This window comes from Athene cunicularia (assembly GCF_003259725.1).
Source record: "Athene cunicularia isolate RWA chromosome 5 unlocalized genomic scaffold, athCun1 chr5_part2, whole genome shotgun sequence".
In the NCBI taxonomy this organism is placed as follows: domain Eukaryota; kingdom Metazoa; phylum Chordata; class Aves; order Strigiformes; family Strigidae; genus Athene; species Athene cunicularia.
The window spans coordinates 581,807-595,500 of record NW_020799102.1 but is presented as its reverse complement, the minus strand read 5'-3'; the positions used below and the strand labels follow the sequence as shown (position 1 = coordinate 595,500).

General features: G+C 51.0%; 1 protein-coding gene across 9 annotated transcripts in view; it reads left to right on the top strand.

Annotated features, from left to right (window-relative positions):
- Window positions 1–13,694, top strand: part of LOC113481008 (NACHT, LRR and PYD domains-containing protein 12-like) — a 15,649-nt gene extending 1,955 nt beyond the window's left edge. For 2 of the 9 annotated variants that reach the window (XM_026850245.1, XM_026850244.1), the window contains 8 exons: window positions 1,253–1,445; window positions 8,072–8,367; window positions 9,042–10,740; window positions 11,294–11,410; window positions 11,916–12,086; window positions 12,284–12,457; window positions 12,545–12,715; window positions 12,881–13,124. In XM_026850245.1, coding sequence (XP_026706046.1) covers window positions 8,085–8,367; window positions 9,042–10,740; window positions 11,294–11,410; window positions 11,916–12,086; window positions 12,284–12,457; window positions 12,545–12,715; window positions 12,881–13,124 — 2,859 coding nt within the window. In that variant the 5' untranslated portion in view covers window positions 1,253–1,445; window positions 8,072–8,084. Of the gene's footprint in view, window positions 1–1,248; window positions 1,446–3,769; window positions 7,244–8,071; window positions 8,368–9,041; window positions 10,741–11,293; window positions 11,411–11,915; window positions 12,087–12,283; window positions 12,458–12,544; window positions 12,716–12,880 lie in introns of all 9 variants that reach the window. The other 7 variants (XM_026850242.1, XM_026850240.1, XM_026850239.1 and 4 more) reach the window with 7 other exon arrangements.

Genomic DNA, 13,694 nt, shown 5'->3' with positions numbered 1-13,694 from the left:
CCAATTTTCTTAGGAAATAAGAGCTATGTGATGCTTGCCTGTTTTCCTCCATACAGTTACCTGGCACACACTGACCAGCTTCATGCACTTTTTAGAGAGTGTAAACATCTTAAGGAGATTATACTCCAAAATCCATGAGAAACCAACTTTTTCAGCTTAACCACTTGGAGAATAATTCACTTTATTTCTGTGGCCACTGTGTTTTCTTCCCTCCCATAAACAGCAGCCACGCAACAGCTCAGCCACCAACATACTTTGTGCAGTAGAGCAGAAACTCCAGAGAAAAATCAGTATTTTCTTCCCCAACCCTCCCTGGCTCTGCCAAGCTGCCTGTAAGAGCCAAGCTGGTGTGCATCTCACCTATGCCAATATGCTTAAAAATACTCAGGCTGCTTAAGTCCCCCTATAAAATAAAATCAATACTGCCTGTTTTGAAGGAAACTGCCGAAAACATGTGGGCTGGATGCGGGAATCCAAATCTCCCAGGAAAGGTCATGCTTCCAGGGGCTGGTTTTGGATGCAGCTACCAACACCCCCGTGGAGCAGGGATGAGCAAGGTTATCTTGTTGTAGTCCTCAGCTCCAGCAGCTCAGACAAGCTGGCACAGACAGGATTAGCTGTGGCTGATGCTGATGTCCCCTCTGCTGCCTGTCTGGTCACACACTCAGCACTGCCAGCCCTCCCCACTCTTTTAGGGACTTGTGCCAGGCACAGCCAAGACCATTCAGTGGCTGCAAGCAGCTGCTTCCCCTTTCTAATGGCTCCCAAATCTGCTGATCTATTGACAGCAGCATAGAGGGGCAAAGTTTCTCCAAAGCTCATGAAAAAATCTGTGATTTAATGCAGGAGACACACCCAGACTGCTGCTCCCAGGAGCTGCACACAAAAGTCTTAAAACCTTTTTGTCACTTCTACATCAAGCAGAAATATCCTCGGCCTCTGCGCATCCCCTCAGCGCAGCAGAAGGAGGAATGGAGCCTCCTGCAAGCAGAAATTACAAGCTCCAGTCCCCAGAGCCTGGATGAGCTGAGGCCAGGGGGTTCCAGCTGCAATTTCCTTGCATTCACACATTCTGCCTCTGCTTCAGAGATAAACAGCCCCACATGATGTATTTATATGCCTTAGACTTTTTGAATCTGTATTGTATACCTCAGATTTTGAATTTTAATAATATTTTTAGCAACATAAAAAAAGGGAAGCAAAGGAAAGGAGCTTTAAAACCAATAACCTCACCCCCTCCCATTGCAGACAGAAGGAGAAGCCAAGAAAGCAGCCCCAGAGCATGTCAGCACCCAGAAATCCCCTGGCACCGAGCACAGGAAGGTTCCCTGCTGCAAGTGGGTCACATCACCCGTAACACAGCCTGGGAGAGCCGAGCGCCAGCACAGGCACAGCGAGCAGCAATTCAGATCAAGACACAGCAAGGTGAAAACAGCTTCTGCAAGGTCAGATGGAGAGGAAAACCTTTAGAAACTGTGCTGCTGGTTTTCCTTCCTCCCTCTCAGCATACCCCAGAATGAGTTAGCAGGGCTAAGAGCAGCCCTGGCTCCTGGCAAGCCCCATGCAAGTCCTGCTCAGGGGGAACATCATCCTTAGGAAAGAACATGATGTGCCCTGTGCTTTCAGAGAAAAACATTTATTCCCAGACTTACTCGATGTCCTGCAAGCCAGAGGGACAGGACAATGGCAGGCTCTGAGCAGGGAAATTGGGCTTGATGGATATAGCTCAGCCCGCGGTGCCACAGAGCCAGGCTCATTCTGGGGTCTGTGAAACCCTAAATGGCCATTGTTTGGGTTTAACCACCTCCTCAGTAGCTCTGCCCTGCTCCTTGCCTCAATGTCCTATTCCCTTGCAGCAGGAGCCACCCAGCAGGGACCCCACAAACCTCACCACAGTAACTGCACCATCTGCAATCGGCTAACAAGATGTTGGCAGTAAGGAATCTATTTTTCCCCCCCTTCGTAAACTCCCAGTGTTCCTTAAAACATCCTTCCCTCCTTTCTCAGCATCCCTCTAAAGCAGCTTTGCTAGACATATCTCCCAAAAGCATTTTCTTTTCCATCCTGCCTGGTTGAAAGGCCAGCCCCACACAACCTGGAGGCAGTCAGCAGCCTCAGCTGCAAAATTGTCTTGTGCCTCAATCCCAACTCCTCAGTTCCCATTTCCTCCTCAGCACAGGTTTACCCCCTCCCACCCAACACGCGGGTACCCTGTTCATGAATTGGAGCATGAAAAGCAAAAGAGAAAAATCACAGAACAGGCTCACACTCATTTCATCCCCGGGCATCAGAAACACCCAAGAGAGGCTCTCTCCTTTCCTAAAGCCCCAGTTCCAACCCACCCGTGGCTGCAGAGGGAGGAAAAGGCTACACAGCAGCAAAAACCTGAGGCCATTTGGGTAGCAGCCATTTCTCCTTATCTCTGCACTTCCAGGGAAGCAGGATAAAGGGCATTTCTTGTGGTGAAGTGGCTTGCTACAGCAGCCAAGGTGGGTTCACAGTTACTGCAGCAAACTGAAGCACTGCCCAGCTTAATAGCCTGCACAGAAAGTCCTTACAGAGAAAATACAAGCCTGAGGGGCTATTAATAGCCTCAAAGCCCTAACCAGCCTCACCTGGAGCCTCCCCACCCACTTCTGAGGGCCCCTGGTAATGTGTAAGCTCAGCTCTGGGCACACACTCGCCTTATCCTCTTGCTGTAGGTAGCCCTTCTCTAGACTGAACTCTAGGAACAATCTTAGCTCTGCATTGTAGCCTTGTTCCTGGTCCTGTCTTCTGCATGGACCTTGAGCCTGTGCTGTGTTTTTTTTCCTCAGCCTGTCTCTGGTTCCATCTCCTGATGAGTCCCCAGGTGCACCCTAGTTCTGGAGCATCCCCCCACCCTGTTCCAGCCCTGCCCACCCAGTGCAGACTCCGCAGCCTGATCCCCAGCCTCACCCAGCAGAGCCTTTTCTGATGCTCTCCTCCTGGCAATGCTAAATTTATTTATGGTATTGTTAACTTTCACTCACAGTTCACATAATTAGTGAGCTCTCCAATAATAATATTTACTTATAAGCATTCTAGCTCTATAGTATATTGCAATTATTATTAATATGATTTTGCAAAAATGTAAGTGTAATTAACTGTATGGCAGGGTGTATTGAGAGGTACAGAACAGTATTTCTATAAGACTTCATCCTTTAAAAAGTGCCATAACCTGACAGTGATGGCATATTTTCATCTCCCCATATAACTTCCAGTTAGGTAAACTGCCTTTAGCATCAGCAAGATTATACTTGATATATTTATATAATTTATATATATATATTTTAATATTTCAGACTTTATCTCATCAAATACTGCTAGGGTTTAATTTGCCATCTGTTCCAAACACTTTTTTTTTCTTCTTTTTTGATTTCTTCTCCTAGCCCCTTTGCAAATTCCTCCTATATTTACATGCTGTTGTAGGATTCAGTGTCTCTCATCATGTCTAGCTGCTTCTCTGCTAATTGTTGTCCCGCAAGGCTGATCCTATAGGCAAATAAACCCACCAAGGTCATTAGGTTATTATAATTTTGGGGCATTTTTGCAGTGCTTTAACTGTGAGTCCCCAGCCTGGATGGATCCAGATCTCAAGAGCTGTAACTCTCCAGGCTCCCTTGAGAGCTGTAACAGTTTTTATTCTTGGATCCCAAGTTATTTTATTACTTTAAGTTGTCAGACCAAGCTAAACAAGACCACAACAGGCCATAGGTTAGATATTTAATCATGAAAAATCCTATTGCAGGAATTACTGGCTACTCTGGTTAAAGTGAAAAAAATACAGCTCCAGATGGGCAAAATCTGGCAGCTGAGGTGTGGGGAGTTGCCTCAATACCCAGCGTCTGCCCTGCAGATAGCTGTTCTCCACCTCTGCTGGTCATCCACAAGTAGTGGGTTGTCTTCACGAGCTCAGCAAGGATGCTGCAGACCTTCCCGTGGCTTGAGACTGCAGCAGTTGAACTCAGCTGGTTGATGATCTGGCTTATTAAACAGTTTCACAGTATTGTTTTCAGGCTTCCCATGTACTTTAACACACATTACATATATTTTCTTCCCACTGTCTTTCTGAGCTTGTAAGAAAATTCTCATTTTCTTTATTCTCCATCATGCTTCCTATCCCCCTTTCTCCAGTCATACCACCAGTATTTTATTTCTTTATTAACATAATCACTATCCACAAAGACATGCAATGGGTTCCGCTTGGAGAGTTTGTCTCTTAGTAATGTCTATAATAGCCTGTACTCTATTTGGAGTGATTTTTTTTTTTTTAACGGTTTCCCCACTACTTGCTCTTCTGCTCTATTAATAGCAGCAGAGGACTATTTTTAGCTTGCTTCTATCTGGTGCTCTCATCGATGAACTGTACCTTTGGTTTATTGCTAGGTTCTTTAAAAAGAACCCCTGCTCCCAGACCCAATAATTACAATTGAGTTTGTTCTCAACAGTGCAGTCTGCACCTTGTTGGGTTAGAGCAGGAGCAAGATAATCTGCTCCTTGTAAGGTTTGTACAGCACCTTCCTATCCATTAACATCAGTGCCTGGTGGGATTCATGTAGATGATACTCTGCTGCTGAATTTCCCTAAAACCTGAGAGGGGTGTGAGTAGGTGGGACTGTGAGGGTGGAAGCCCTAAAGACCAGCCCAGCCCAGGCTGCTGTGGAGTTTTTGTGTCCAGCCCCTGAAGGAGACACAGTTCACATGCTGCTGGTACCCACTGTGCTTTTCTGCTCTCTTCGAACTGAAATTCCTGTTGAAAGGTGTTCTCCTTGTGCTGGGCATTTTAGTGCTGGGGCTTTTAGAGCAGCTTTTTTCCACTTGAGTTAGGGCATCATCATGTCCTGAGTCCACTTCCACTCTGGAGTCTTAATCAATGATTCCCACAACAGTCTGCAGATACCAGCACAGTTACGGATGTGCTGCTGTCAGAAATTAAATCCTTCTAACAGTGTTCTCAGCTGGGATGGGCCACAAAAAACCCCTTTCTTCCATGCAAAGCTTTAACCACACTTGTACCTATTGGTCTTCCTGACTTGCCAATTGTAATTCCCAGTAGTTATCCTCAGCTTGCACTAATGGTGCCTACTTCAAATTGACTGCAAAACCTGTTTGATCTCACTAATTTTAAAACTTGGACACCTCTCGCCTCTTCAGTAGCTCCAGTCGCTGGAGTATCATCCACACAAGATGTTTTTTCTTTATCCCCTGGAGACAATAGTTTGAACAGGTTTCTGACATGAGCCTGTGCCCACAGGTGTGTTGTGAAGCTCTGCAGTACCTGGGCAAGGGTTTATTCCTTTTCTCCAAGTGCAAAAGCAAATCTGAAAACAAATTCTTCAGTAAACAGGAAGGCAAAGAAATGGTTGGATCTATGTCAGGAACCACTTGTTTTCTGGTAACTTAGCAATAATCACTGGCATGTCTGCTAAACTACGAGCTGTTCTCATGGGGAATGCATTTATTTGGCAGTACTCCACTGGCATTTGCCAGGGTTTTCCATCAGCCTTTCTAACAGGCTGCAGTAGAAAATTATAAGGGTTTGTAATTTCTCAGAAAGGCTTTGTTTAAAATAACCCTTAATGATTTCACTCAGAGCAGTCTCAGCTTCATTAGGATATGAGTATTTGTACGGGGGACTGGGAAGTCCCACTAGTTCAGCTGGTGCAATGGGTTTTACACAGTGGGGTTTTCTACCAACCTCCTGGGGTGGTTCTTGCCATCATTCTTTATCTGCCTCCATCAAAGCTTCTATCTGTCATTTCACCCTTTATAACCACCTTTGTCTGGTTTCTGTATTACAGACACAAAAATCTCACCATAATAATCTAATAAGAGCCCACAGTCCATCCTCCAATCGCTTTCTAAAGTAAAGGGATCTTCATTGCTGTGTCAAAAGCCTGCTGGTACCTTCAGATCTCCTGGGTACAGCCCCAGGCAGCCCCCAGGGCCCCCATGTGTTTGGCACACAGACTTCTATTTGTGCAGGCAGTGCTGGGTCGAAGCCAATCTCCTTAAGGATGACTTTGGTCACCTAGGGGGTGGCAGAGGCGCAAGAGCATCACCATGTCCTGCCACGGCTCCTCTCAGCTGCAGCATCACTCCTTCCAGCAAGTCCCATCTTTCCTTCCCATCCCATTTTGTCATATCTCCTCGTAAATCCTTTAATGGTCTCCAGAGCCCTTAACACCTTTGATCCATTTTTATCCTGATGCACTACCCCTGCCACCACCATTTCCCAAATATTCCCTACTCCTCTGCTCTGGTGTCTACGCCCCTCACTACTGAAAGCTACAGGTGCTGCTTGGCCCATGTTAAATTTTCCCATTTTCTCCTGAACCCAGACCATAATTACTAGCACCACTCCATTTGATTGCTACCAGGTGAGCCCAGGGAGGCTTCCCTGCATTTGGGCACCAAATTCCAGTGATCCATCGCCAGAGCTGCCTTGTGCCTCACCAGCAAAGGACAGGTGGGATGGAAAGCTTAGCAATTCTGTATTGATTCAGGAAAATCTTCTCCATCTTCTCCCAGTTTCTGGATCCCTTTTTATGCTGCTGGTTTCTTACCTATCTGCTGAGCAATCTAACAACATGCTCAATCAAGAAGGGCATATACTGGTCCCTTAGTACATGTTGGAGCAAAAGCTGGTGTAGCACAAGCTCTAAGCACTGAGCTATTTCATTTTTATTCCATCCAAAGCTTGAAACATTTCTGGAAATGCCACGCTCAGTCCACAACTGCGCTTTATTTTTGCAGTCCCACAGGCTCTGGGATAGCTGTTACACTGGGACAGCGACTGCTGTTCCCAGCTCCTTTTTCCTTTCCCTTTCATACATTTCACCCCAATAATCCTCTGACAGGTCCCAGTCTAATTCTCAATTTCCTGCAGCTATTTTTAATTTCTCTATCCTACTCTGCTTTTGCAAGCATCTAAATTTAGCTTCACGTTGCCTGTGATGGGGTTCCCTTGGATGTCCCCCTCGCTCCAGGGTGAAAGCTGCAGCAGGCAGTAATCCCTGCAGGAAACTGCAGCTTCCCTCTGATTTCCTGAATTTACAGGAAACTAATTCCAGCCGGATCTGCTCAAAGAGAGCTGCAGGATGGTACTTTTCTCCTAAAGACACAGAAGACTTGAACTGAGGAGGAGGAGAGTAATATCAGAAATGAGGAGTCTCGAAGAGGGAGGAGGAAAAGGTTCCGTGACTTTTCTTACCAGTAAAAGGTTGGGGACCCCAAGCAACGCGGTTATTCTGTAAGGGTTAGAAATTCAGGGGCTCGGTGGTTTTTCAGTCAAACTCATGACTTGTTGTGAGGAGAAGGGTAACTGCCAGCACCAGGGAGGTGAGAGTCAGGAGAGGGACTGCTGTGTCTGCAAGCATCGGTGTGCTTCCCTAAAGCCCCTTCTTCTTCCCCAAAACAGCATCTTCCTTGTAGGCTTATTGCCAGGAGTCCTTCAGGTATTAAATTGCCCATTGAGGTGGTTTTGTGTGGCCAGCTGGCAAGTAGCCCCGTGGCAGGGAAGCAATAAGGGTGTGCCGGATGTCAGGCTGCTGTTAAAAAGCAGAACCCTGCCTGTATGCAGGACGGGGATTTAAGGCAGAACCCGAACCCTGCCTGTATGCAGGATGGGGTTTTCAGGCAGCACCCGAACCCTTCCATCAGAGCCCGGCCATCCCGCCACCTGGCAGCATGGTGAGGGCATCGGGGCATGGCCGGCCACACCGCACCGAGGGACAGCACAGGTGGGGATGTGGGGAAGGACCAGGCTTTTCTCTGGGGTGACTGCCCCGAGGGGCTGCAGCTCCCCAGTCAGATACAACCCCCCCAGGATGCTTTTTGGGGTGTTTTTCTCTCTCCTGTCTCCAGGGGGACATGCCCACAGTGACAGAATCTGCAGCGCCTGCAGCCCTTGTGACCTTGCCACGCTGGAGTGACTCATCCCCAGCCTTTTCAGCGCAGAAAGAACAGGGCTGTACAGGACCAACTTGGTGCTGAGCTCCAAAACATCTGCTGTAGTGTAGCCGTAATTTCTAACCGTGGATATTTTCAGGTGACATCCCTTGATGGCAGGGGAAGAGCGTGCACTAGCCGTCCTCTTACAAGCACTGCAAGGTCTCACACTTAAAGACTTTCAGGAATTTAAGACCAAGTTATTGGAGGTTCACGTAGAAGGAGTATGGAATATCCCCAAGGATTCACTGGCAAAGGCCACCCATCCGTGTGCGCTTGTCAGCTGCATGGGCAAGAACTACAGCGAAGATGCCATGATGGACATAGTGATTGGGTTGTTTGAAGAGATGAACCAGAGAGACCTCGCTGAGAAACTCCTGGATGAGAAAGTGAAAGGTAGGGAGCCAGTGTACATTTTGCTTTTCTTAGTCTCTTTTTCCCTTGAGAGATTCTGGAGACAGGTAGAAGTTGGTAAAAGCAGGTTTTGGCTTCCCAGGAAGCCTGGAAACACAAAGATGTCCCTCTGTGACCCTGTTAGTATGGGGGCTGTAAGCGACCTCTCCTCTTGCTGTCCCCACTTACTCCCGGGCTCCCTCTTTACCTGGAGAAGAGCCTTCAGCTCTCAGCACTGCCTGGCAGCCCGCTGGGCAGATCCTTTCCTCCCAGGCTGGGGATTAAGGACTTCTCTGCAGAGCTCACATTTGGTAATGCTTTGAAGCCGGAGGCATCCCCGTTATGGTGCCTTTGGCCCCAGGGACATGAGCAGAAGGGGATGGAGGCTGCAGGTGGCCCCAAGCAGTTGCATTTGCTCCCAGGGTGGATGAAGTTAAAACAGGAATTGATGGATCAGGATGATGGGGGGACCCAAGAGAGGGGAAGGACCCCCCCCGAACTGACCAGGGGCCCTAAATTCTCACAGATAATGTCCTTACTGCCTCAGCCAGATTTAGAAAAGCCCTGAGTGTTGAAACAAGTGTCCCATTGGTGTGTCGGTAGTGTGGTTGGGCTGGTTAGGGGCCCCTCAGAAATCCAGCTGTGCTTGGGACTGACTCTGCTTCTTGCCGTCACAGAGTACAAGCGGAAATACAGAGAACATGTGGTCCAGGCGTTCCTCTGGTACAAAGAAGTGAACTCCTGTCTTGGGCAGAATCTCTCTGTCAGCAGCCGCTATACCGCCCTGACCATTGCCAGGAAGCCTCGGAGCGATCGTGGAGGCGAGCGTGAAGCTGTGGGTGCAGGCCGTGGATGTGCCAACACCAGCAACGGACCAGCCACCATCACTGTCACTGCCCAGACGCTGTTTAAACCCGATGAAGATGGGCAAACGCCACAGGTCGTGGTGCTGGTAGGCGCCCCGGGGATGGGGAAAACAATGATGGTCAGGAAGGTGATGGTGGAGTGGGCGGAAGAGACCGTCTATACACAGTTTGACTACATCTTCTGCATAGACTGTAAAGACATTGCCTTTACCAAGGAAGCCAGCATGGGAGACCTGGTTTCAAAGTGCTGCCCTCACAGCCGAATGCCAGTTCAGAAGATCATGGATGACCAGAAGATCCTGTTCATTTTTGATGGTTTTGAGGCACTGGAATTTCCCTTGGTTCGGCCCGAAGATGAGCTGACCTCTGACCCCATGGAAGTGAAGCCACTGGAAACCACCCTCATGAGCCTGTTGAAGAAGACTGTTCTTCCCGAGTCCTCCTTGCTCATCACCACAAGGCCAACAGGTCTTCAAAGCCTGGGACAGTGCCTGGATGGTGAGTATTATGCAGAAATACTGGGATTTTCAGCAGCCATGAGGGAAGAATATTTCCACAGGTATTTTGAGAACAATGATAAAGCCAATGTGGCCTTCAGATTTGCCAGAGGCAACAAGATCCTCTACAGCTTGTGTGTCATCCCTGTCATGAGCTGGACCGTCTGTACCATCCTTAAACAAGAGCTTTACAAGAAGAAAAACTTTATTGAGTGCTCTAAAGCCACCACATGGATGAGCATGTTTTACCTCTCCCAGTTAATGAAGTGCAGAAGCAGTGATAACCCACAGGACCTCCAGCGGTTCCTACACAAGCTTTGTTCCTTGGCTGCCAATGGCATCTGGAAGCACAAGGTCTTCTTTGAGGAGAAGGAGATCAAGGACTGTGGCTTGGACCAGCCAGACCTTCTCCCCCTCTTCCTCAACGAGAAGATATCAAAGAAAGGTGTAGAACATGGGAACGTCTACAGCTTCACCCACCTGCACCTCCAGGAGTTTTTTGCGGCGATGTTTTACGTTCTGGAGGACGGTAAGGAAATTGTCAGTGACTCAGGGGCTCTCACGAAGGACGTAAATATGTTGTTGGAAAGCTATAGCAATTCCAGGAAGGATTTGAACTTAACAGTGCGGTTCCTGTTTGGTCTGGTAAGCCAAAAATCAATAGAGTACATGGACAAAATCACTGGGTGTAGAATTTCACCACGAGCCAAGGAAGACATGCTGAGGTGGCTCCAGGGGATGCACAGAAGCAGCTCCTGTCCCAGCCAAGAGCTGAAGGTTTCGGAGTTGGACACTTTCCACTTTTTGTTTGAGATGAACGAGAATAGCTTTGTGCAAAGTGCATTGGATCGTTTCACAGACATAGACTTACAGGACATCAAGTTGACACTGTATGACCAAATGGCTCTTTCCTTCTGCATCAGGCAGTGGGCTGGGCTGAGCTGCATCACACTCCGGGGATGCTCCTTCGACCAGCAGGATCCCAAGGAGGAGCTGGCCACAGCTGTCCCTTGGTAAGTGCTGCCCCTCTCTGCTCTAGTGACCCAAAATTGCAAAGATTTCTCCTTCTCCACCCCAAATGATGGTTTTCAAGGCATTACAGTGCTTCCACCCAAACACCAGCTTGTCCTTTCCCTTAGGGTTTATTTCCTCAGCAGAGGATTTTACTTATTCTTGTGGGAGAATAAAGATCATGCAGGCTCCTCCATCGGCTTCATGTGGTGGGAATGATAGAGATAGAACATCTTGGCTCAACTTCCACAGCCTGACCAGGCCCAGCCGCGCCCGGGTGTTGCTCCGGTTTCACATCCCCCTTCTCGCATGCAAAAGGAAGATCCCTGCTGCTGAAATTTTAAGTGTGCCGCAAGCTTTTCTTGAGAGCAGGTGACTGCAGCAGTTACACTCATGATCCTTTGCATCTCCAAAGCCATGGAGGACCCTTGTGTAGAGAATCCCCGTGAACTGGTGGCAAGCTCTGCTTGGGGTGTTGTGCGCTTGTGTTGAAGCCAGGAGCTCCCAGTGCCAGCGAGGGCTGCCTGTGCCCCCTGGGACTCTGTCTCCCTGCAGCTCCAGTGCCGCAGGAGCCGAAGGATGTCCCTGTCCCCTCGCTGAGGAGCTGCACTCCCCCATCCACCTGCTCTGCCAGGCACTGCAGCACCCGGGCACCAACCTGCAGGCGCTCCGGTAGGAGAGCTCGGCACTGAGCCAAAATGGTGGCCACTGTGCTGCTGTTGGCATGGGGTGGTGGGTGCGCTGGCCGAGGCCTGGCCAGCCCGGGCTGGCTCTGGGATGCAGGTGGGGGCATCCAAAGCAGGGGGTGGAGTGGGTGGGTGCTGCCCCAGGGGCTGTACTGGGGCACAGTCACCCCCCCGCAGTGCCCCGCTGCTCCTGGGGAGCACCAGCGGCTGGGGGGTGGGTCTGAGCCCCCTTTGGCTGTGGGTGGGTGTGGCCCCTCCATGCTGATTGGCCATATGATGGGTGGGTGGGTGTGGTCCCTTTATGCTGACTGGCCCTGCAATGGTTGGATGAGTGCAGTTTCTCCATGCTAATTAGACCACACCCAGCCACCCTACAGCCCTTAATGCTGATTGGCTGTGGGGTGGGTGGGTGTGGTCTCTCCATACTGATTGGCTGTGGGGTAGGTGTGATGAGCCTCCCCCCACCCCATTCTCTGTGCCTCTCCCCGCAGGCTGCGCTGGTGCGGGCTGTCGGAGAGCTGCTGCGCGGAGCTGGCGGCGCTGGTGGCCAAACACCCCAGCCTGGCCCGGCTGGAGCTGGGCGACAGCACGCTGGGCGACGGCGGTGTGCGCCTGCTCTGCAGGGGGCTGCAGCAGCCTGGCTGCCGCCTGCACGTCCTGCGGTGAGCGACCCCGGCACACAAACCCACGGGGTGGGGAGGCACCACAAAAAGTCCCTCTGGGGTGGCATCATCCCTCTGTCTCCCTCTCCCAGGGCGAGAAGCTTGAAAGCAGCAGGGTGGGGACTGTCACCATGGTGGGTGGCACTTGACGGGGTGCTCAGATTGGCTCTGAAGGTCTTTCCCGGTGTCCCCGGCAGGCTGTGGTACTCCCGCCTCACCAGCGCCTGCTGCCAGGACCTCGCCACCGTGCTGGGCACAAGCCCGCAACTGGAGGAGCTGGATTTATCCTTCAGTGAGGGGCTGCATGATGCCGGTGTGCAGCTGCTGTGTGAGGGGCTCCGGCATCGTTCCTGCCGGCTGCGGACACTGCGGTAAGGGCCCGCAGGGGTGGCTGGGGCTCCCTCCTTCCCACCTGGAGCACCTCAAACCCCACGTCCTCCTTCGTCTTGCTCCCACAGGTTGGGGAGCTGCCGGCTGACGGGTGCCTGCTGCCGAGCCCTGGCTGCTGGGCTGGTGGAGAGCCCCGGCCTTGCCTGCCTGGACCTGAGTGACAATGAGTTGGGAGCCGATGGCGTCCTGCAGCTCTGCCGGCAGCTCCGGCATCCCGCCTGCCCACTGCGGGCCCTGGGGTAAGGTGCCCCTTCCCCACCCACCATCTCTGCACCAGCACCCCGGGGTTGGATGCTGCAGGGCAGGGAGGGGGATACCGGCATCCCAGCACTCGGGAAAGCACAGGTTGGGGTTTTTTAGGGTTTTTTTTAACACCTTTTTTCCATTTCTTCTTCTATTTAAAGACTGACCACATCTGGATTAAACGAGGAAGTGCTGCGGGAGCTGGCCGCAGTCCGGGCACTGAAGCCTGACCTGAAGATTGGGTACCTCCTCGAGCAGGACATGCCACAGGTGGGGGCCATGGCCCGGCTGCCCTTCCACCGCGGGGTCCTGCCAGGTGCGGGGGGGGCAGGGGGCAGGAAGGCACTCCCCTCCTTTAGGAGAGGTCCCCTTCTTGATCCTTGCAACCACCGGAGCCATTTCTAGCCCAGCTCTCACTGCTGCTGAAGTTGGAGGAGGTTTGAGCCAGCCCCATGCATGGAGGCACACGGAAGGAGGTTCTGCCTGCATCTGGCTGGTCCGGGTCCTTCCCTCTCCTGTCTCCCCCCATGTGTCGGCAGGAATTGTGGGTGTTTGCTAATGCCAACTAAAGGCCCTGGGACCAGTTCCAGGAATCCTCCCTCACCGTGCTCTTCCCCACCCTCCCCATGTGTCCCCGCCATGGCTGGGGATGCGTCTGTGGGTCCAGCTCCTGCCCCACATCCCCACAGGATGGCTGATGTACCCAGGAGCGAGGTGCCAACCCTGGAAGTGCTTCTCCAGCCAGTTTTGGGTTTTAATAGAAAAAAGAGAAATTCACAGTGAAATAATAATAAAAAAAAATATCCCTGCAGTACTGCTTGTGGGAGACGCGGGAGCTGTTCTGCTGTGCTGCAATCCTGGGTGGGGAGAGGTGACCTGTGTGGCCAGGGCCACCCCATCTTGGGGACAGAGCCCCACCACCCTGCATGCATGTCCCCAGGGACTCCTGCAGTGTGGCCTGGGGTGACCCCAGAC